The sequence below is a fragment of the Dicentrarchus labrax genome, unplaced genomic scaffold, assembly GCF_905237075.1.
Source record: "Dicentrarchus labrax unplaced genomic scaffold, dlabrax2021, whole genome shotgun sequence".
Classification (NCBI taxonomy): domain Eukaryota; kingdom Metazoa; phylum Chordata; class Actinopteri; family Moronidae; genus Dicentrarchus; species Dicentrarchus labrax.
In genome coordinates this window covers 8,191,290-8,215,584 of record NW_026136705.1, presented here as the reverse complement: position 1 = coordinate 8,215,584, position 24,295 = coordinate 8,191,290, and the positions used below count along the sequence as shown (strand labels likewise).

At 39.2% G+C, this 24,295-nt stretch overlaps 2 protein-coding genes across 3 annotated transcripts; both read right to left on the bottom strand.

Moving 5' to 3' along the window:
* Positions 1-2,182: 2,182 nt before the first annotated feature.
* On the bottom strand, positions 2,183-6,742 carry zgc:153990 (uncharacterized protein LOC768125 homolog). 2 transcript variants are annotated; one of them, XM_051401618.1, is made up of 5 exons: positions 5,978-6,742; positions 5,496-5,716; positions 4,841-5,260; positions 4,591-4,644; positions 2,183-3,314 (listed from the first exon to the last, which is right to left on the bottom strand). In XM_051401618.1, the coding sequence occupies exons 2-5, from the start codon at positions 5,620-5,622 to the stop codon at positions 2,863-2,865; spliced, it is 1,053 nt and encodes a 350-aa protein (XP_051257578.1). In that variant the 5' UTR covers positions 5,623-5,716; positions 5,978-6,742; the 3' UTR covers positions 2,183-2,862. The 2 variants fall into 2 exon arrangements, with proteins under 2 accessions (XP_051257578.1, XP_051257579.1); XM_051401619.1 differs by having other exon boundaries at positions 6,438-6,742.
* Positions 6,743-7,520: 778 nt separating this feature from the next.
* On the bottom strand, positions 7,521-15,300 carry capns1a (calpain, small subunit 1 a). The gene is made up of 11 exons (XM_051401633.1): positions 15,132-15,300; positions 13,942-13,998; positions 13,818-13,854; positions 13,631-13,723; positions 12,491-12,548; positions 12,329-12,393; positions 11,557-11,629; positions 10,939-11,013; positions 9,589-9,705; positions 9,403-9,461; positions 7,521-9,270 (listed from the first exon to the last, which is right to left on the bottom strand). Exons 2-11 carry the CDS (start codon positions 13,986-13,988, stop codon positions 9,244-9,246), a joined length of 651 nt encoding a protein of 216 aa, XP_051257593.1. The 5' UTR covers positions 13,989-13,998; positions 15,132-15,300; the 3' UTR covers positions 7,521-9,243.
* Between the last annotated feature and the right edge of the window lie 8,995 nt (positions 15,301-24,295).

Genomic DNA, 24,295 nt, shown 5'->3' with positions numbered 1-24,295 from the left:
CGGAGAAAGACCGGAGCAACGTATAGTGGCTGTACTGGCATTTTGGAAATTAGATTTTTGATCCATAACATTAGATTTTCTGCTGATGTAGCATTGGATTCAACCACATGAATGCAATGTAGTCCAGAGAAATGCAGCCTATAATGGAATTGAATAATTGAATTTAATCAGGTACAAGTTTAGTGTAAGTATTCACTTTATAGGGAAAACATTCGTATTTTAGTCCGAAGAGAGGAGAGGGGGATTAGAATGCAGTTTTATAGGTACTTAAAGTGAATAATGCCCTTTCACAGGGCTTAAGTCTCAGGTTTAAGGGCTCTGTAAAGAACTGAAGGTAAAAGCCCGGTTCACAATGTGAATACAGCTGCCTATTCAGGACCCCAGCCCCCCCAGCCAGACACTAATGCTTCCCCCTGCCTTCCTGCAAAGGAGGAAGCCCCAGCAGACTGTTGGACTCCCGCTGCATCCCGCCCTCCTCCCCCTGCCTGCTGCGGCACGCCGTGCCGGCCCTGGCAGCTGTTTAGTCGACTGAGGCAGAAGGAGCTGCAGGGGAACAATGCAATTTGACTTAACTCAACCTCTTTCTGTCTCAGCATGTGTGTGTGTGTGTGTGTGTGTGTGTGTGTGTGTGTGTGTGTGTGTGTGTGTGTGTGTGTGTGGCTTGTGTCAGTATTTTTCCCCAGTATCTGATTAAGAATGGAGCCACAGATATGGAAACCCCCATTCTAAAATCCTAACATCCTAACTATACACCAAAGTTCAGTTGTGAATATAAGATATTTTTACCAGTAGTAAAATTTCAACCTTCACTAAATACTGATGTATAGACCTGCTCACAGCATAATGAGTCGATTAAAGATTGTCCAAGGAACGTGTTAGGTAATGAACAATTTAGTCAGAACTAGAAAATAACTTCTAATCTGTGACAGGAGCAGTGGTTCTGGTTCTGACTCTAAAGCAATGTTACTATATGAATGGAGCACTTCAACTATCTGGACTAAAACATTATTTCATATATTGTCATTGTGAAGTTAAACTATGCGTTCAAAGTGCTTCAGGCCCATCCAATCAGCATGCTAAAGAACAGGGAGTGCAATAAATCCCAGTCAAAATAATAACGGTCCGCACTTGAGATCGAACAGGGCGCACACTGGCCAAACAAAAGAACTAGGCATCACTATTAGTATTATTAGGTGGTGCTAAATGCCCCTTGTTACGAATTCTCCTCCAAAATGCACCCAATGCCCTACTCATTGTAACTGAAGCACCCTCAAACAAAAATACAATGAGATAGGTGCTTGTAATACGTTGGATGATGAATAGCCAACCACATATTATGCTATATTACTACAAATTAAACGTAACATTACCCATATATACTGATAGTACTTTTAACTATACAAACTATGAATATACTGCTTCCTATCACTTTTTAAAATCACTTTCCTCTCTGCCACTGACTTTCCATTTTACAGGCTTGGCCCTTTAACCAGTCCTGTTTGGTCATGTAATATGTCGGCTCTAGGCGTACTCTAAAATGAGGCTCTCAGCGCAAGTTCAAGCATGATCAATGCATGTTTCATGTCCCTTATAACCTCAAGCATCTGAAACTCTGTATTCCTTCACCTCTGATTCACAGGAAAACTGAAAGTACGCCTCTCCTGTACACAGTACTGCTGCACAATACAATGATTGTGGAGAAGAATACGCTCTGGACATGGCCTCATCCTGTGTATCAGCTCGCCCTCTGCACAGTCTGGTCTCTTAAGACAGACTGTGCAACAGAGCCCCCTACTGCAATTTCTATACACCTACAAAATCCATCTGCATGTGACAGCAGCATCAAAATGTGTTTCAGTGAAAGATTATTAAAGATGCTGAAACTCTGTATTCCTTCACTTCTAAAAAGGAGCATACTTCTGTTAATACATCCCATAAAAAGACAAAAACCAACAAAGTTCATCTCTCAGTGCTTTCTGCCTTCCCTTCCTCGTCTGTGGCACTCAACCCCAAGCCCCTTCAAATTTTTAATTTTAAGAAGTTTTGAAATGTTTTATCTTCAGTGAAATCACATTAATCTATCAGGAATATATTTAGATATAGACAGTCACCATATCAAGATAGATATCAGTGAATTTCTTAGTGTCCACGCTGCAGACTCACTGTCAACTAGATAAATCACTTGTGTTCGGTTTAAATACATGGAGTTTATTCCATATTTAAAAGAAATTATTCAACTTCCATATTCAAGTGTTCATGTTTGCAATGTAAAAAACAGAAAATCAGACAATCACAAATTATTCAGTTACAGGTATTTTCAAAGTATCTAACTTAGCTTTCAGACATATAGACCATATAATGGTCAGGTGCGGAAATCCACTCACCATTACAGTACATGTGATAACCTCCAGACACTGATGCAAATACACCTTATACAAGGACACACAAATGGACTCGACTGACTGACTTTTTGCATGTTAACATTAAAAGAATGTAAAGGCTTCAAACGTGGTTTTATGCTTAATAAAAAAAAAATGCGTTCCAACGCAAGTGGTAGGAGTCTCACTTTCAGGAGCAAAAAAAAAAACAAGAAACAACCCTCCACATGTTCTTTCTTTATGGCTAACATTATTGGTTGTTTTCTCAATCCATTTTCATGTAACCTCACAGACAGCGATTCCATCAATACAATGTTTCTATGAATACAGTTTTAAAATATAACCACAGAAAATCTGTTGAGTACTATCAAAAAGTACAGTAACCAGCGGTGGAGTCCAAAGGAACTTAAATGTTCCTGCACCTAAAGGCCATGTATGTAGTCAGTGATACAGCTTAACAACATCTCTGTCTGACACTTTGTTGCTATAACGCTGGCCGTCCATTAAGTTTGTCATGCATGAGTGCGATGGCTCCACCTGTGAAGTCTCTGAGAACCTGCACCGTCTCCCGCTGGAGCTGCAGCGACTCGCGCACAAACTCCTGCTGAGTCTCGGCCAGCTGCTGCACCGACTCAGACAGAAGCTCCAGGGAGCGCGAAACCGTCTCCAACAGGATGTTGGTGGCGTGCTGCTCTTGAAGGCTCAGCGATGCATTATGTAGCATGCTGTCTCTGGTGTTCTGTGAGAGTTGACCTGGCGTTGGAAGCGTGGTTGCCGACGTCACTGACGTTGAAGGTCCGGAGGACGTCTGAGGTTGTCCTTGTTTCTGGATGCCATTGTTTCCTTGGTGATCTTCTGTTAGTTTTGCTGCCGGGGTGGAAGGAAGCACGTCATCCCTTTGGTCATCGTCTGAGTCTCCAAACGCAGCTTCAGCATCTTGAGTCAAAGAAAAAGCTCATCAGTGTTTTTTTATTACTAAAAATATTGTGCAAGAATCCATGGTCTTTCTTAATTGTCCCATCCTGCTTGCGGTGTGCTCCAATGACAGAAGAGAAGACCCTGGTCATCTTTCTCCTTTCCTGTATTTAGATATGCTATGTGCTAGGCCATTCTATGTTAAAAGATAACCACATTTTGAAGATGGTTAAAAGATAAAAGTGGTCTGACTATTAATTTTCTTTCTTTTTCTTTTCTTACATCAAAGAAAAGTGGTAAAGTGAAGAAAACTTCACAATACCAATGGAAGAGTAGGATAATATAATCAATAAACAATGGAAGTCAACCACCTCACTGACTAGGAGAGAGTTTATTGGGAAAAATATGGTCATACTTTGTAACACCAGCACTTAAACAGTCTACAGGTCAGCAGACAGCATGCTGGAAAGGCTGCGGGACTGTGAAAGCATAACATTATCATGTGTTTTGGGAATGTGGTGGCATTCACAGCTATTTGATGACAATCAGAGATAGCATGGAAATTTTTTTTAAAAATTAAGATTTGTTTTCAGGTCCTGTACTTGGGTAAGATGCCACTATATATATATATATATATATATAGCAACATATATAGTATATACATTTATCTTAAGTTAGCTAATGTTAGCAAAAACATTAGCTAACTAACGACTGATATACATTAGCTAGCTAGTTAGGTAGTGTTTTGCCAACATTAGCTTTTAGATGCAACTGGCTAGCAAACTATTTATGTATATTAGCATGGTCGTAAGATAGCTACTGATTGATTAACTAGCTAGTTTTGCTAACATTAGCTAGCTAATTTAAGAGCTACACATACATATATACGTGTGTGTGAGAGGTCTTTTACTTTTTAATCAGCTTTAAAATGTGGTTGTCAGGACGACCAGATAGCTCACCTGGTAGAGCTGGCGCCCCATGTACCAAGACTGAGTCCTTGCAGCAGCCATGGGGTCTCTGACCTGTGGCCCTTTGCTGCGTGTCATCCCCCCACTCTCTCTATCCCCTCTTTCCGGTCACCCCTCTTCAGCTGTCACTATCACTTAAAGCCAATAAAAGCCCCAGAAAACACATTAAAATGTGGTTGCCTAACAATATAGACGAGCTTAGCACATAGCATATTCGAGTACAGGAAAGGAGAAAGTTGACAGAGGCTTGCTTAACTATTATTGGAGCACAGGGCAAAAAGGGGCGGGACTTAGCAAGGTCAACTTGTACCCACATCGTCACAACTCACCTTCTGTTGCAGGTACTTCATACTGCACATCAAAGGCAGTTTGTGATGAGTCCCCTGCAACATTGAAAAATAAGTTACCCATGTTCCATACACTCATATCTTGTGGGCAAAATGTGCGTACAGTAGTTTCACAGAACATTTTGAGAGGGAGGTGACATGGCTTTGCTCAAAATAATTTGATGTGTGTTATATAGAAACATGAAATGTCAAAATTTTCATTTTTGGGTATACTACTCTTCAAAGCACTCACTCGCAGTGTAGGAAGTTGGTGGGGGCATAGACATCATGTCCAACCCTCCATTAGGAGAACTCTGCATTCCCATCATATCCTCCTCTTCCATTTCTTCTTCCTCCTCTGGCACATCATCGTCATCTCCCAGTGGTCCAAAGTCACCTGTGCTCTGGTCTTCCTCATCCATCTCCAGAATCTGGAGCACTATTTTCTCTGTCTGATTAAGGTCTCGGGAAAGACGTGAGTTGAGGCCCCTGTTGGGCACTGTCCCTGATCGCATAGCAGCCACTTTCCGCTTGGTGTCACACTTCAGATCGGACCATTTCTTGATAACCTCGATGACTTCACGTTGGCACTCCCCAATCTCATTGACACGCGCAGTAATTTCTGCCCATGTGCGCTTCTTCATGTCTGTTGGCACACCACGGTTAAATTTGCCTTTAGGGAGAAAAAAAAAAGACTTTAAGCACTTGCCTTCAACTGTCATTGTGATCGACATTTTACATTAATCACAGATGTATTGTCCTTGTTTCCTCTGCTTAGCCTGGTTTATTTTGTGTTTTTGCTACTGTGCAATCATTCATTCATTTTCCAGGAACACAGACACAAAACACAATCTCTTAATTTAAAGGTGAAACCACTGTGACAGGGATAAGCGCTTGAAGACACATACCCACAACAACCATACGATGCTTCCTCACTTCATCCAGCAGTATGTGGACTTCACTGAAAGAGAAACGAGCTTTTCTTTTCTTGAAGCGAGTAACACTGTCTTGGTTGTAGTAAATTGGTGAAGACATCCTCCACACACAGTGTCAACAGGGTGCGTCCAGCTGCTTTGTGGTCTCTGCTGTGCTTCAACTTTTCCAGCTGTCTGTCAGTTGTGTCAAGAGTCTGACAAACAACAAAGTTAAAAGAGCATGCGAGTTAATGGTAAATCTGCTCATGTGTCACAAATGTATTGCTTCATAAACAAAATTAAGAGCTATGCACAAATAGTTTACTTGATGACAGCTAAAGTAAGTAATATTAATTACAGGGATAAAGCTACACTCGTTCAGGCTCAACAGCTGAGCAATGACTGTGTCTAGTTAGTTTAATAGCTAGATAGAAAATGAATGAATGGTATCAACGTTGTAACCGTACTGTACTTACATGCATAGGTCTGACTGTTTTCACGTCGTTAGGCAGGGAAATAGAGCAGGTTTACCGTGATGATAACAATGTCAGTGCAAAGACTGAATGAACAATGGACGATGCTATAGTCCCTTTAGCGTTACACACGCGACAGCCCAGTTAGCTACCTGTTAGCTAAGTCTAGAGTCCACTCGTAGTTAGTCAAATGATACCTAAACCTACATTACCCTGGATATTTCAGCGACTAACATCTATTTCATTCTCCTCACACAGAGCTGCTAACATCCAGTTAGCTGACGTTAGCTCTGGTCGAATGTTACACAACAGCACACACCAGGTTAGCTCTCTTTGCAGCAACACAACGTTAGCCTACGCTACGTTACAGTCAGAAATGGCTAATGAAGCCATTTAGTTCACGTAACCTCACTTCACGAGTTATACCATAATGGCAAAACAGCTATTGAGATAGTGAACATACCCCCTAGTCAAAGAAGTTGGGATTTGGTCCAGAAACGTAATGATAAACTTCCTTATCGACAAGATAGCTATTGTCAAGCTAACCAGTATGGAGCTAACGCTACACAAAAGATGTCCGGTTTACGTTAGTTAGCTAGCTTGCTAACAACAACAGCTGGCAGAAGAATTACTGACAAATATAATATTAATATGACAGTATATAGTACACGGCCTTCACGTGTAACATCTTATAGCAATAAACACAAGTAATCTGGTGATTTCGCTAATGACGTTGCTTCGTTTTATTTCTTATATTTTCCCGTTGCAACAGTGTGCTTTTATTTTGAAGGAGCACGCCTGTTTTCCGGTATCGTAGGCTGGCTTGATTCAACAACCAACAACCAACAACACACACACACACACACACACACACACACACACACACACACACACACACACACACACACACACACACACACACACACACACACACTAGCTCAGTAACACCAATGTGGTCTTAAGTCTCTGATTCAACGTCGTAGTCCCTCCCTCGCGAAGGGTCGTTGGTATTTACTGCATTAACAGTTAGTATGCTGGTGACGTAGCTACAATGCAGAATATATTTTAAAAATACTCTTTGGTTTTATTTGAATGCACCAGGTTTTCTGTCAGTGGAGGGTACAGTTATCTCAGTTTGTCTCAAGATTTCCTATGTATATTCATCCAGGTGCTGAATTCTCAATTAACACCCCAAAATCTGCAACAGGAGGCCAAGGGGCTCCAGACTCCCAGGAAAACTCTACTTTGCAATAACTAAGTAAGTTAAACTATATTTAAAATGGTAATTTAAAAAAGTAAATAAATAAATAGGGAGATTGTGATTTTGGAGCTTTGAAACATTGCAACCTTTTAAAGACAACCTGGTGAGTGGCAAGTGGCATTCAATTGCAAAATCTTTATTGTAGCTCACTATTTGAGCAAGGGTTTTATTAGTTGGCTACTATTTTAAGTTCATCTGAATGGTCCAGAAAAGACAATCCATTTGTCACTACATGTAGAGCTACAACTGTTAGCAGTAGTGCACCAGGTATCAAACTAAGACACATTTAACATACCCCTTTTATTCCAAACATGGCACAGGTATTTATTTTACCAAGCATTTTCAATAACAGTGACCGATCAATGACCGTGGCTATAACTACATGGTTAAAAACCCATAATAATGGCATCGTTACTATTGGCTGCATGCATTAGTGGCATATGTCATATATTATCAATTTACATATTGTGCTGGCATCACCTGGTGCAGGCATGTTGAATAAGTGCATAGTGAAAATTAAAGTAATCTGTAAGCTGAGCCAGACAATGCCCTGGCCTTGTTGCAATACCAGCATTAAACAATAAATGGAAAAATAATGGCCCACCCAAACAATACACACTGGGATCCCTGACTGCTATGCATATACAGTAACAGAACAACTCTGATGCAAAATAATGGAGCATACTAATCGTTAAACCATGATCTACTTGCAATAGGCTATGATGCAAGAGTACCGGGATTCAAACATCAACCTTATTTTTCTTTAACGGTCTCACATTGTTGTTTTCAAGAATAACAATCTGCAGTCAGTGAACTTGGGGATGGTTTCACAAAGACAACATGGGCTCTACCAACTAATGCATAACTATGGCTATACTATATCTGAAAGTCTAATCTATGCAAAGACATGGTCCACCCACACTTTCACCCAAAAGGTCTTCTCAGGACTGCATGGGCATGTACAGACTGACTGCAATTTCCCCAACATCCTGTTAATTGTGTTTCAAATGTTTGGGTGGGACAACTTGCACCCTAATGATTCCTGTTTTCAGTTAGTGTGCAAACAGGTTAATCCTCTGATCAGGTTAAAGTGGGTGGGGATTTTCTGGGAATTTATGAGGTCACTATATTCCACGCACTAATATGAATGTACATACATTGTGCCGTCCTGACAGGTGTAACACAATTTAAGGTTGAGAGACGGAGATGTCAATCAAGCAGTCTATACACACCTACAGTTCTGAGAAGGATATAATTGGAGTGGAAAATGTGTGGGCGGCAAAAGAAAAACAACCAAGCTACATTGTTAAACTCTGTTCACTGACAGAAAACTTGTTCCTCATGTAAGATTTTTATTGTTTTTACAGCGACGAGTGAAGTAGGCTTTCCTGTGTTGTCAGAAGGTTTGAAAAAAACAATGTCACTTATTATTTTTGGTTATCTGTCCAAGGTCATTTTAGCATTTAGTCAAACAGCAAAACTAAAACTTCCACAGACCCCTTTAACATACAATTTTTGTGAAACCAGCCCCCAGCCACAAAGGAATTGGAGCTTTCACATTAGGTTTTTCACAAATTTCTTGGCATCTTAATGTTGGCCTATCTCCTCTCGTGCCCTTTTGATTTGAGGACGTGAGGCAGATCAAAAGCAAAAATGCCAAACAAGTGGACCAAATGACACTAATCCAACATACTATTATCTATATGCTCCGGAATAATGTTGGCAAAAATATTCAGTAGCATTTGTTTATGATCCTCAGCTATAGATACATACATACATTGTGAGTGCAGGTTTGTGCTTTTCTGGGTTGGTACTATAGTATCAATTCTGTCTTGCAAGTTTCATGGAGCAGTGAACAATCCCACAACACTTTCATGGCATTAACATTCTACATAAACCCGCACACACAAGGGATTTTCTGAATAACAGGAGGGATGGTTGAGAATATATTCTGTACTGTGTAAACAAAGTGGTTCTGTATAGCAAGCAGGAGAGACCTCGTCTGGACTCAGGAGTACATGGTCAACTGAAGCCACTGAAAAGAAACAAGAGCAGAGATGATTACTTTATGTAAACAGCAAACTGTTCCTATCAACTAAATCAAATGCTTTTAAATAACTGAATTCCAGCCAAACCCCGCTGATATTTAAAATTCAAATTGCTTTACCTCCTTAACATTGACTTTGATAGTCCCATTGTTATCCTTATCCAGGGTTTTGAAGGCACCTGAATCAGAAAAGATATTAAGACAACAACACCTTCAGTTTATGAGTCAATCAGTCTTATCACAGAGATAAAGCTGCTAAACCAACAAGTAAATCAGTTTATTTTAGGACTGGTGTTTCAAACTTACGGCACATGGCGTCCAGCCTCACAAGGCAGCCAATGTAGTTGTCAAAATCCATGTTCCCATTTTCATCGCTGTATCTGCGAATTATCATCTGGAACAGCTGGTCATTGAGGGGGAAGCCTGAGGAAAAGATGAAACAACTGTCCACTATTACACAGGACTTACACAAAGGCTACATGTACATAGGATTGAGACTGCACTGTGTACAGGTATCATATTCTAATCCTTAAAACGGGATGGTTCACCCCAAAATCAAAAATACATATTCTTCCTCTTACATGTACAGCTATTTATCCAGCGAGATTGTTTTGGTGCGAGTTGCAGACTTTTGAAAAGCCCTAGAGATGTCTGCCTTTTCTCCAGCATTTAGCTTGTGGTAAATGGTAAAAGGAAGGGACCTTAAAATTTTTAAAGGGGGTTTTCTGCCCGCAGGCTTCCATGGTGGTACTGTGTGTCTCGTAATTAATGTTAAAGAGTTCCTAACCTTTTTTTTTTTAAAAGTGTTTTGAAATTACTTTTTTTTTTAATTGGCGCTATACAAATAAAATTGAATTGAATTGAATTGAATTGAATTATACAGCACCTTTCTAGCTAGTTTTTCCAACTATTTGTGCTTATCACTACATCTCACACTGACACACACACAGCAATTCGGGGTTCAGTATCTTGCTTTAGGACACTTGGATATCCAGCAGGAGGAGCCAGGGATTGAACCGCCAACCTTCTAATTAGTGCACGACCCGTTCTACCTTCTGAGCAAAAGCTGCACCCCATTGTAGTGCCCCCCCCCAAAAAAAAAGAAAAACAACAGCAACGTATCTTTCCAGTAACTATTTACTTTCTACATATCACAGCACTGAAACATGCTTGTAACTACTCATGGATGAGAGGCTTGTGACAGCGCAGGATGTGACCATCACATTTGCCCTCTATCCATTACACAGCAGCTCAAACATGAGGCTTTCTATAGAGTTCAGTAACATTTGACTTATATTTGACTAGCTGCCCATATCTATCAAGATGCTGGAATAATGATTGAGCAATTTATCTATTTAAATAGTATTCACTGGTCATGCCGAGATAATAAAATGATGTCAGCAGGAGGTAAGCCAAACCTCACCTCACAAATTCCCCATTTGATAACATGATCATACTTACATGCAGGCTTCTTAAACAACTTTTTATATTTAAAACATGAACACAAAAACACAATTGTAAGTTCTTACTGCATCCATGATGATTACTTTACCTGTGGCAGTTATTAATATACATATTATTATATGTTATATCGTTTTTAGTATTAGTATGTGTGTGTGTATATATATATATATAAATATATAAAAAAAAACTCACCAGCAGCTCTGAAAGCATTGGGCAACTCATCTGCACCAATAAAACCAGAGCCATCACTGTCATGGGCTTTGTACACTCCCTAAACAATGACATTAACAGTATTTAAAGCATTTATGCCATCTGAATGTCTCCTAGTAAGATGACTCACAATCTAGAAAGAGTAAAAGACACAACCTACATCAATATCATTGTAACAACTATATAAGAAATCCCTTTAAATTTGTTTTTAAAAATAACTAAAAATAAGGTAGTGGATGTTTTTCTTGTAGTGTAGGCTCAATTCAACAAAAAACAAATACATGTGTCATATCAGATTCATTTGACAGGATATTAAATTATCAGTTCCACATGTAGCCAACTTAATAATGTGTGCCCTTCAGTAAACACAGTATACAGATGTATGTCTATTTAAAATGTGGAAGTTAATCAAAATACAGAGGACTTTGGCACACTACATTTAAATCAAAGTCCTAACATCACTAAACAGCTGATACCATTAATACTTTAAGCTACAGTTCCTTCTGTGTCCACTGTTAACTGGAGATGATCAACACTGGCCACAGGAATGTAACAGCACAGAAACAGATGTGTTGTTCAAATGAAACAGGGTTGTTGTACTTGCCTGCCATTTCTTGATATTGTTCCAGAGTTGTTTGAATTCGTGAAAGCCGAGTTTACCAGTGCTGTCGCTCTGACTCAGAATTAAGGACAACAGACATCAAGTCTTCCTTGGCTCCAGCTTAGACAAGCAGTTGTACTACTTGTGGGCATGCTGTATTTGCCCAAGGCGTACTGTTACGGGCCTTCCTCATTCATGTGGTATAGAATTCACAGCAGGAAATGACTATCAACTTTTAGACTGACTTGTTCACACAAGACTGCAGTTTTGGGGTTTACACTACAAATGACAAGGATCACATAACTCCTATTTACACTGTTTTCTACTTAGTGTGCAATTCATATTGATTACTAATAAAACATATTAAAGGTTTGCCTCTAGCTTACAATACAGAGCTATGAACCTTCTGCTTACAGAAGCCAAGCATAGTCTCAGAGCTCTATTAACAGTTTGACCACATTTTTGGGATCATGGATCTCTACTTTTGGAACAGCATGTCTAAGGAAATCTGCTCAGTGCTTAACCCTCTTGCTGCAGGTCAAAGCCATTTCTTGATATTGGTCTTGCTGCAGGTCAAAGGGCCCAGTTGTGAAAATCAGCTTTCTGTTTTTGAGTCATGGCAGTAATTAGCCTGAACGTTTAAATCAATGTCCACAGCTCACGGACACACCCCTTTTTAGAGCCTGTTGATGTATATGTTCTTTTTCTATACTTCTATACTATCACCTGGATTACACAACACATAAAGCCAAGTAACGATAGAAAGGATACATCCATGACTGCCACCATGCTCCTGCAAGACTCAATGCTGAAACCATCAGTCTTCAGGTCGGTACCTGAAATACAAGAGTCACTCACCATGTTGTATCTCTTTTAAAAACATATTGTAAAGGCTGACCACAATGAACTGTGTCACACACAAACATGTCTTACGCTTTGAAATGATTTTGTTCAGGATGTTCATCAGCTCATTTGGGCTCACTTCCATGTCCTAAATATGACAAATATTCAACAGTGCAAACATCACAGAGCTATACAGACAGCCAACTGCATGGTGTTACAAAATGGATGATGGAGAAACATTTTTTGAACAGTTAAAATACCTTGCATATTATTGAAAAAACAATATACCACAAAACCTAAAGGGACATTGTGTAGGAATTTCTCCCATCTAGCAGTGAAACTGTATTTTGCATTCAAACGAATAGTGCTCTCTAGTGCCTGTTTTCAAATGCATATTGCAAGTAGCCGTTATGTACCAAGAAGCCTACCCTTGGGGAACAGGCAACTTCAGCTCCCTTGAAAGTCTTTCTCCTTTATTAGCTCTTTCCACCTGGGAAAAGCACCCCGATGTTTACCCCGTTTGGAATTTGCCGGTCACGTTGCCTTTTAATTCCCTTTTCGCGTACGAATCCCCATTATTAACTAAAGTGCAGTGCAGACTTTCAAATTTGCCGGGGCAGGACAAGCGCCCCGCTGATGTCCTTCTCCGTTATAGCTGGTTTCAGTCACGTGACGCTGCTCTTAAAGGAAACGCGTTGTGGATTAGCTAGACAGGTAGGCTAGTGCTGTTTGTCCCTCTCGGCGATTATAGTTTTTCAAAATGGCGGAACGACATGGAAGCCTCCATGGACTTGCCCGTCCAATGTATATACAGATAAGAAATTCTTCGCTTACGAGAATAAGTCAGATCATTGGCAGAGGTAATTTTACACCAATGAGGACACATTTATGAATGAAGACATTGATTTTAGCTAATAAAATACTTAAAACACTACACAATGTCCCTTTAAATCAATAGCTTAGGCCTTTATTTGCTTCAATCACTGAACTCAACGTGCCTTTACTTGGAACAGGCGTCTATATGGGACAGGCCTTTAATTCCTTTTGCACAAAACTCTAGATAGGAAATACTATTAAATGGTTTAGCCACACCAGGCTAGTAAAAAGGACCCGCTTCTAAGTGGGACCCTGCTTTTAATTTAAGTTTTATGGTATATGTATATATAGTGTGTGGTTAATGCAGAAAACTGAAGAGATTCAAAGAGAAGCACAGGTAGACAGATCACTCACATCCCCAGCGAGTTGCTGGAAGACTCTGCGAAACTGTTTCTCCTCATCGTTCTCATGCTGCTCTGCATATACATTCGGCCTGCGTGGTGGAGGCTGCGGGACAGAGGAACAGCAAACATTATTACAATCCAGAGTTAGGAGAGCAGTGACGGTGAGATATACTGGTAATGTAATGACTGTTACTCACAGGTTCAGAAGGCACAAACTGGGCTGGGTCGATGTTGCTACAAAGAGGATCAAAAATGGAGAGAGAAGTTCAGTCACAAACCACCTTTTTTGGTCTGAGACAGGTACTGTGTGTAGATTCTCACCTGACAACATCAATGATGCCACCGATGAACTTTTTGGCAAAAAACATCTTCTGTCAACTGTGAATGCAAAATGCAATATAAATTAGGAAAAAGATTTACACCACAAACACAGTCCATGACTAAAGACTTCATTGCAATGGGATCAAGGTTTTCTGGAAGTGTCTATGGAGTACGTAGATCAGGATAATGGCAGTAGTGATCACGTGTGGCAAGTGTAATGCAGTACAACATTTCTCAAGTCAGAGATCTGACAATATCAATTAAATAGACGTTAATTCCGACATGCTGCACCTTTTCCTCTGTAAAGAAAGTGTGTGTCAATTGTCTGGCACTATGCAGAGGTCTGACTCAGAAATCCCAAGAATTTTCAGTTTCTTGTGAAAATATAATAATGGAACTATTAAAGACAATAATCATAAAAGCAGGAGTAGATGGCCTACAACAGGCAAACATAACATACAGTATATAGCCATTTTAATGTGTATGTCAACCATTACAAACGTCATGTTTATGCCATGTTAAGCGGTTCCAGGTTCAGTAGCTGGCTACAGCAGCACTGGTTGATGGTTTGTCCTGTTTGGTCTTGTGTTACTTCGTTAAGTTAGCGGCGCACCCACCAACCCCACTTCAAATTGTTCCTGTTGTGGAAAAAATGCAACGCCGCACCCAGACTGCGAAAAATAGATCCGGTGTAAATAGTTGTACAAGAGCAACATACGTTCACAATGACATCTCTGAACTTTAAAAGCCAACTAAGTTAGCTAACTGTTAGTAAGCAATGTGAGATATTTTAAGTTCAAAGATTGGGTAAATTAGTCTAAAAGTTAACGCCGCAGGAGACCGAGCGACAGTATGAACATTAAGGTCGGAAATGAGCATTATGTCAGTTACCTGTTATTGGCCTCACGTTAATCAACTGCAGCTGGCTAATAGCGTTCAAACATTGATTCAACCGAGTAAACCACAAACAGTAACGTTACACGTTTTAAAGCTGGGACGTACTTTGGGTTCCCTCAACAGCTAACGTTAGCTAACGTTAACTAACTTTAGCTTTGGCTAAGCTAATTTACACGGATAACGTAAGGTACAAAACTCAGAATTCAATTACCGCAATTACCAACTATCTTATCTTCCACTGGTTTTAACGTAAATTATACTCCAGTCATCTAGAAGTCGAAGTGTATATTTACCGTGAAGCAACAGCACTTTGTAAAGTTGACGGCAGGATATCTGAGTTGTGAGCTCCTCTAACCTCAGCTGGCAGGAGAGTCCGTCAACACGCCCAACCGACGCCGCAGAGAGCAACTGCGATACGAGAGGAGCTCGTACTGTTGTTTCCGTCTTTGCTTCGGGCTTCAGGAAAGAAGATTGGTTGGTTGGTTTGATATAATGACATACACTACAGTTCTGTGTATACTGTCTGCTGTCCGGCTGTGCTATTAACGTTTTAACAAGTGTCTTGAAATCGTAAATGTCAACAAATGTATTTAGTGTGCACATGCGCAGTGCAACGTGCAAAGCTGGAAAAATGCGTCACTCAGGTTATGTTGTGTGTAGGTATTTAAATTGTACAATTATATGTTTTATTATTGTTGAAAATATGAACATTATTTATCATTCACTAACCAATGTCTCATCAAATTAAGCTGGAATTTATTTCCGACATTTCCGGGACAGCCCATTTACCTCTTTACAGTTATACCATCTTTGTTGAATTTCTCCTTTCTTCTTTTAATTCTTCTATTTATTAATTTATTTTTGCGCAGTGTTCGAACCCAGTTAAAGCACGGTCCTGCCACCATCTGGTGTGGAGTGTGAACTGGGGGAAGCTATTTATATAAAAATTACTGAACATGTATTCTGTAGATATACATTTCTGTTCTTCCATTCTGCTATTACTTTTACGTTTCCTCTATGCAAATATGTCTCCCAGTGCATTTTGGGCCCCATTCCCCTGAGGATACACATCCAAAACCAGTTTGGACTCGTTTAACTGTCTTAGACACAAGGAGTGGTTGTAGAAGATTTATAGGCCTACAGTTCAACCTCTTTAGGTTACCGTTGACTTCCACACAGATATATAAATGTATTTTCAGGACATATAACAAAATATAAATATTTATTATTAAGAAATGTTCACAACGCCAGCACTTGATACACAAGCCCAACAATTTTAGAGTGAACCAAAATATTCTGGTAACTGTGTAGAGGAGCCTAGTGGAAGGCGTTTTATCATTTACCATGATCATGCGGTATGGTACTCGGAACACTGAGAGGAGGAAAAGCTGCAGAAAATAGTGAAGTGGCCACCAAAATCATATGGAAAAGCAGCTAAGAGGTATGTATGATGAACTCTTAAGAAGTAAAGCTGATAGAATTATTACAGACCCCTCTCACCCACTGCACAGTGAATCTGAGCTCTTACCTTCAAGCAGACGTTAGGCTACAGATTACAGATGGCTAACAGAAATATCTTCAAGAAATCCTTTGCCACAAAAGCTGTCACAGTAATGAATGAAAGCAGGATCTGGTAGACTGGGACACAGAGTGGTGCTCCTGACTTTGCTGCAGTTTTTTGCACAGTACTTCAATGTGATGTTGTGTTATATTATATATTTGTATATCATGAGTTGTATTTTTATGAATGTTTTTATATTTCTTATGTCTTATGGTGACACGTTTCCACAATAACGTTTTTGTATTACATCCCAGAGACACTTAGTAGTCCACTGTGCAGGCTTCCAGACTAAAATTAAGACGTCAGTAAAGGCTTGCTTTGTGTCTGTAAGGCTCAATAATTTATTGTGTCATTATCTCTTATGGTATCACTATAATATGTAATATTTATAAGATTATTGTAAGGGTTATAGTGTTTCTGTAGTATTTGTAAAATATCCTTTAGTCTCTTCTGTAATGATAATAGCCACACAAAGAATGATTATTGCTAACTGTGTCAAAATAAAATGTGTTAAGGGAACCAGCTGCCCTATACTAAAAACAAACAAACAAAAAACATATGTTCAGTTGCTCCTTGTAGAGAGAAACTCAGCTTATTTTCACTTCACACCGATCTTTCTTCTTTCATCTGATTGTTGCCACTGGCTTTGCTGTCTATATGTCAATATTCAGACTCACACATAAGTGTTTATCCTTCACAGCTGAACAGGATGCAGAACATGAATATTTAGCAAAGCTGTTCATATGCCATACACTGTGCTTCTCTAACAGGGCCTGGTTTTGTTATAGTTTGGCCTCAGGTAATCCAATTTGATTTGTATATAACAGAGCATGAGCCCTCTGATCAGGAAGGTCAGTCATTGTCCACTCTGCTAGCCATTACTGAATGCTACACTGTAAAAAAACAAGTAGGCTAAAAAAAACTATAATATTCCAACAGCGGGAGCACCCAAAAAATACTGTAAAATAACAGAAAATAACTGACTCGTAAAAGTATAGTAATTTTCTATAATTAAAATAATCTTATGTAGTTTTTGGGTCTTTTTTAATGTAAAATTAAATATATTTATACATGTAAAAACAATAAAATTACATATAAATACATGCAAACACACAAATAATCAGGCTTAAAGAGTGTTTAAATCATTTGATTTTTCTTATTATTATTTTAATCCAAATTAATAGGACTGTAATAATAAATATCACCAACTGTGAAATTACAGTAATTATGACTGTTGTTCAGCTTTTGATGAAAAAATATTTATTCAACATTTTTGTTCCTTCCATAAGTTTAAACACAACGCAACTTTGGCAAGGGCCACATCGTGATGGCTAGACTACTGAGTCAGAGCATCTCCACAACTGCAGCTCCTGTGGGGTGTTCCCGGTCTGCAGTGGTCAGTACCTATCAAAAGTGGTCCAAGGAAGGAGAAGCAGTGAACCGGAGACAGGGTCATGGGGGGCCAAGGCTCATTGATACACGTGCGGAGTGAAGGCTGGCCCGTATGGTCCGATCCTACAGACGAGCTACTGTAGCTCAAACTGCTGAAACAGTTAATGCTGGTTCTGATAGAAAGGTGTCAGAACACACAGTGCATCACAGATTGTTGGTATGGGGCTGCAGAACATTACGACCACCAGGGTGTCCATGTGGTTAGATTGTTATGGCTGATTAGAGCATATGATTGGAATATATATATCTGTCAATTAACAAACAAGTCCATGTAAAATTACAGAACAAATACTTTTCTTAACCTTTAATTGTCACCAATTTGACATAATTTTAGAAATGTATTAACATTATTAAACTTTTATTTTATTTTTTATAATTTTATTTGGTTTATTCATTTATAATCTTTTTTAAATATATTTTTATGGGGGAAAAAAATAAGTTAATTTACATTAGACATATAAATTCACAGGCTATTTTTGTAATTTTATTAATATTTCCATGTATTTAAAAATACAGAAGAAATCTGTAAAATAAACAGGAAAAATTCAGTAAATGTACCTTTTTTTTTACAGTGTACAGAAAGAAAATGACACTGGTCTCTCTTTAGATGGAGATCCCCATGGAGCTCCTTCACTGACCCTGAACCACTGCATGACAGGTAAGGCCCCACTGGAGCTTCAGCAGGATGTTTTCCTGCTATAGAGCTATTTTCCTTTTGACTTTGCTATATCTATAAATGAAAGATTTCTTTGGAGAAGGATATTTTTATGGCAGTTAAACAATTTCACAGAGGAACTGGAACGCGGTTAAAAATCCTAACAATCCCTCTGAAGATTTGCCAATGGACTTGGGGCATGTTTCAAAATGATAGCACACCACACTGAATAATTAAAGACAGCTTAATGAGAACGGAGAGAAAATTGTGTTTTCATTTATTTTGACAAAATCCTATTCTCTGATAATTGGATCATATAAGCAATGATTACCACATACTTGTAATGGATTGTGTCAAACTGCTAAGGGAACTTTTTTTGTTGTTGTTCTGTGATCAGGACTATGTAGAATATCAAAGAAAACTGCTTTTGTTTCCATAGGAGGAGAGGAGCCTGAAGTAGTCAAAAATGTCAAATGTTACATTTCATCCACTTAGGTGCACTGGGGGTTTTGGGTTTAAGACGCTGACCATGAACCACAATGTCTCTGGTTCGAGTATGACGGGGTACCTTTGCTTCATGTTGTCCTGCATCTCTCTGTCCCCTTATTTCCTGATCTCCCCCCTTCTGTCGACCCACTAATAAAGGCACAAAAATGCCAAACATGTATTTAAAAAACGAGACCAAAAAAATCCTATGGGTTATTCATTCTACTGAGTTTCCCTTTAGAGGAAGATGAATCATAGTTGATCAGTTTATCTTTACAGAGTGACACATCAGAAACCAACCCTAGCAAGCTGTATTCCATCTTCTCAGCTTCACAGAACACTTGCACTGAAATTCCTGGCCAACTGGCAGGAAAATTGTTGAATATGAAAAATTTGAACATTGGCACAAAGATCAAACGTCGGCTTTAATCATCTGCCTTTCCTGACACAGCTCCACACCGGCCAGGAGGGTCAGCCACAGAACAGCACCCCCCTCAGGTTTAACTGGCACGACATGGGACTGAACAGCACCTTAAGGGAAGTGTTTGTTCTCCATGCTGCCTGCGAAGTGGCACTGTAGGCATTCAGAAGTGACAGTAGATAGTCTTTCAGCAGATTGTAACATGACGTCTGTGTGCATATAAGTGCTGAATAAAACCAGCAGGTGGAGTCAGAGAGCATTTGATAGAGCTACTACTGTATATTCTGCATTCAGCATGCAAATACTCCAGGTACAAGTCATTTACATAAATATTAATCTGTCTACAATTTGCTGAACAGCTATGGCTGGTTTCCTTTGCCGATGTGAACCACTCTGTCCTCACTGCTACATTTAAACCAGGCCTATGGAGCTGTGTCGGTCTGTTTTCCTTTTTTGGACAGTGATATGGAAGTTAGCATTCAAAATTGTCATTTTAAGAATGACAGAGTTCCTCTCACAAATCATTTCACAAGAAGATTCTCCACATACACACCACTCAGCAACTAACCAACCTGATATATTGTCATCAATAATATTTGTGCTTGTAACCTTTAGAATCTTCCTAAGTCTCTCCCTGCTAACAGTGCAAAAAGAAAAGTATCCTGGCACCATTCATCACTGTCTATTTTCACAGATTTCCTATAAAATCATGCCAAAAAAAGAAAAAAATGCATTTATCCAGCCGAGTGTGTGCACGCACTTTGACAATCAAGTCTCTTGTTTCTTGACTTCAAGAAACTGGCCGAGTTAGTCTCAGTGCTGCTCTGTTTTTATCGCAGCTACATCTCCTCTTAATCCCTCGTGCCCAGCACTATCATGGTTGCCTTGACAGTGCAGACACTTCGCCCGCTCTCTCCTCTGCTGATAAGTCTCAGTGCTACTACCCTCCACTCTCGCCACAGACAGAAGTAGGATTCATAAATACGACATGTCCGTGAACAATCTGCCAAACTACAGGCTCCATTCTCACAACTGTTTATTAGGTTACTAAATCATATACAAGTTCAGCCACTGCATCACCGACACCTGCCTTGATTGTGTGAATGCACCATTGTTCCTGCAAACAAAACATCCCATATGTCATCATACTGAGGGTTGCATATTGGCCTAAACTGCATATGAAAAATGTGACATTAATTGTGAGGCTTTCTGAATGCATGTGTTCCACTATGTCTGGAGTGTAGCCTGATATTTAAGATGTGATGATATATGATGTGCAGTGCAGAAACAGTGATATCTATCCTTCAGATCCCACTCCAGCTAAAATTACTCCATCCATGAAATAGAGGTATCCATGGTTACATCAGGAGCCATGTTAAAGGGTGCCTCAGTGTATCTCTATTCTCTTGCAGTCCACACCTTTTTCCTCATTCATCATTTGAAAGAAATCACTGTGCCACCCCAAGGTTTCCAACAGCTATGATTCAGTTTTGCAAATGAGATTTGCAGTGAATAATTTCAATAACGCTGATGAAGATAGACTGGCTATTAAATATCTATAAATTATGAATGCAAACCGTATTACCTCTGCAGCTACCTGCTCGACTTTGAGGGAGTGAAAAGCAGAGCTTATGTAGTTCTGTGCCACAGAGGCTGCAGATTGAAATATTGTATAGGAGCATCCCCAATACGACATATTTGCAGTCTTCAGAACAACCTGTTACCTTGACAACGCAATTTTATCATTCAAGCCCATTGCTACCTTCTCTCACAGCAGGAATCAAATGTGCCTTAAATGTATACTGCTGCAGGGTTTTACACCTCAATCTGAGCTAGAAATGAGACATCGGATGGGTTGAAATGTGCAGAAAATTTTGAATTATGATTTTACTCACTGCACAGTGGGCAATGTAAGGTGATTTTCTTGTCTTTACAATAGTAGGAAGGTGCTTTTTTGTCTAAAGAGCTTAACAAAAAGCAGATTGGGCAGTATGATTAAAGCAGATACAGCAAGATAAAGTTTTAAAATAGCATAATTAATACTGAAAATATTATAACTATATAACAGATATTTTAAGCATTCTGAATATTTCTGTATCGACACGGGAGGGATAAACTGCAGGGGATCGGAGAGAGGAATTCATAAATTCAAATTGGCAACATGTATTTCCCCAAATACCAGTGACCTCAGGGTGGTTACTATTTCCAGTGACTTACTCATATGCCTAATTGTCAGGCCATATTTGCAAGTTAGTTAGTCATTCTGGTAATTGTTATGCAAACTACATGCAAGCTTTCCACGACTCAAGTCCATCTGCTGTTGTGTCTCTTTCACTAAATTCCACATGCAAGCATCCGGGAAGGAATTCACTGATTTTCCAAAGGTATCTAAATCAAATTAGCAATAAAATGTTATTATCGGGAACCCAGAGCAGTTAGAGAAAGATGTTTTTTGAACATTCAGTCTGTTGTAAACATTTCAGAACATTTTCTTTAGAGGGGTATTTTCCCTAAGATTTTGGAACATTTATTTGTCCAATTGTTTAATTATGATTTCTGTTTATCTTTTTTCTTTTTTTCATTTATTGGCATCAGTTCAGATATGTATTGCTGGTGTAAATGCTGTAGTCTTGGAGCGCTCTTCACATTACAGCACTGCCAGGAGCAACATTTTGAGTGAAGTAAAGAAACTAAGTCAAAAACATATTGGGACCGACCTTAAAATAATCCACTATGTATATTGTGTTTCAATTGCAGTACATAATATGCATCTCAGGTGGCTAAAACAAAACAAAAAATCCCAGAGAAAACACTGTGACTGTGAATACATGACCTCAGTATATCTACAGCCCTGTATATGTGTGTGTGTGTGTGTGTGTGTGTGTGTGTGTGTGTGTGTGTGTGTGTGTGTGTGTGTGTGATGTCACCTTCCTGTCTTGGCTGAGCTCAGAAGATTCGGGACGTATCTGCTGGATAATGAACAAGGTCGAACAGTGTAGGAGGGACGGCTGTGTGCTGGATGGCTCATGGACATCATTACATAAAAGTCATGGCAGTCTGACACGTTGCAGACATTCAAACTGTTTTCACTAACTTGACAGTATGTAGAAGTAATTGGGACTGTGCTCAGAGCTCATATAGAGTTGGCATTCAGTGATATAAAATATAGTGTATGAGTGCTTTTCATTGGGTTGTGCACCAATAATGATAATAGCATCGACCTAGTGGAAGTTGTACGATAGCATACCCTGATCATCTCATTAACTTAAAATTGATAATTACTGTTTGTACAAGCCAGCTGTGCACACTTTATTCTGATATATTATACTATTATTGGCTCACATTGAATATCAGATGTTAGTCAGTCATATTATCCACCTCTAAGAGGTTCCTCTCTGACCACAGCTACAGAGAATTCTCTAATTAAATCTAATGTATTACTTAAACAATAAAGGTTTAATCAGTTTCAGAGTTGCTGTGCTTTGAATAGTGTGTTACCCAGTCGTAAGCAGCCTGTAGCACTGAAAGGATTTCATTACCATACAGGGCTTTTGTGGAGAGTGTGAATGTCCTGTGATGGTCTAAACGCTCACTCAGAGGATTCTCCAGCACAAAAGAGGAAAATGTTGGGGCCAACAATAATCCTGCATTTTTAGCATGGTCCACCACTCTGGTCCAGACTGAAATATATATCTCAACAGCTACTGGATGGATTGTCATTAAATTTGATAGACATTCATGTCCTCCACAAGATGAACTGTAATAATATGATCACTTAACCTTTCATCTAGCACCATTATCAGGTCAAAAATTTAATTTGTCCACTGGTTTATATCTAATACCTGTTAAGAGTAAATAAACCCCAAAACCTATGTAGGCCTATATGGGTATAGTATTCAGCAAATCAGATCTTTAAACAGTAACAGGAGCTAAAGCCAAATGAATTACTTCAAACTAAATGACAAGCACCATGTCTCATATCACTTTACATTTACACTTCACTACATTTTTCTAATAGATATACAGAGAAAGCTCAAAATGAACATCATAAATGTTATCTACATATCTAATAAATAGAGGTACTTTAGACCTCTTGATTGTTTGTTACTCACCCTAATGATGGAACACGATTGTCCATCAGATGTTTAACTAGGGTGTAGCCTATTTAAGATACCAGTGCCTGTGTTCTACTATGATTGCTGTTCTCAGCTAAATAAAAGAGAAATACATATGGAGACTATAGAGTTATTTCCTATATTCTCAAGTCTACTTCCAGTGATCAGAACCTCACGTCAACCCTTGCTGTGCGTTACTTTTCTATATTTCAGAATAAATGAAAATACCTGTGTAGGTGTGCTGGGCACATAGGTGTAAAAATAGGGGACTGGCCTTGGCCTGTAAAATCCCATAACTTTTCAATTTCTCTTGCAGTGAAACCACCTGTGTTCAGAAGTGTGATCACAGAGAGGACAAACATTTGAAGCTTTTCCCCGGATGCTCGACTAAATGAAACAAAATGTTCATGTTTGTAGATGGGCCCTGGTCAAAGTCACTGCCACTCTGTGGTAACAAAATAAGCTTTTTAAGCTGAACAGTATAATGAGGTACTAAATGTAGCATCCATTATCTAACACCCTACCCTCAGTATCAAATAAATTCATGTAAATCAGGTGTTAAATTTATGCTGCTTTCCACCACATAATTGTTGCACCTTAATCTGATTCCTCATTATATGAGCATTGTGCCATGTAAACACAGCCATTGTTCACATTTAATACGTGCTCAGATTCAGCACTTCAGAAATCGATCTATTCATAGAATGTGTTGGTTGCAATCATATAAACACTCGACCTTTCACTCAAGTGAGACAGAGCAGAGGGAC

Bases quoted from the DNA above. Each gene is read 5' to 3' on its own strand.
- zgc:153990 (XM_051401618.1), bottom strand. From the start codon at position 5,622: ATGTCTTCACCAATTTACTACAACCAAGACAGTGTTACTCGCTTCAAG. The intron at 5,261-5,495 runs GTATGTGTCTTC...TTCTCCCTAAAG, and splicing joins GCATCGTATGGTTGTTGTGG to GCAAATTTAACCGTGGTGTG. The intron at 4,645-4,840 runs GTGAGTGCTTTG...TCAATGTTGCAG, and splicing joins ACCAACTTCCTACACTGCGA to GGGACTCATCACAAACTGCC.
- capns1a (XM_051401633.1), bottom strand. From the start codon at position 13,988: ATGTTTTTTGCCAAAAAGTTCATCGGTGGCATCATTGATGTTGTCAG. The intron at 9,706-10,938 runs GTGAGTTTTTTT...TCTTTTCCTCAG, and splicing joins CAATGCTTTCAGAGCTGCTG to GCTTCCCCCTCAATGACCAG. The intron at 9,271-9,402 runs GTAAAGCAATTT...GTTTCTTTTCAG, and splicing joins TCAAAGTCAATGTTAAGGAG to TGGCTTCAGTTGACCATGTA.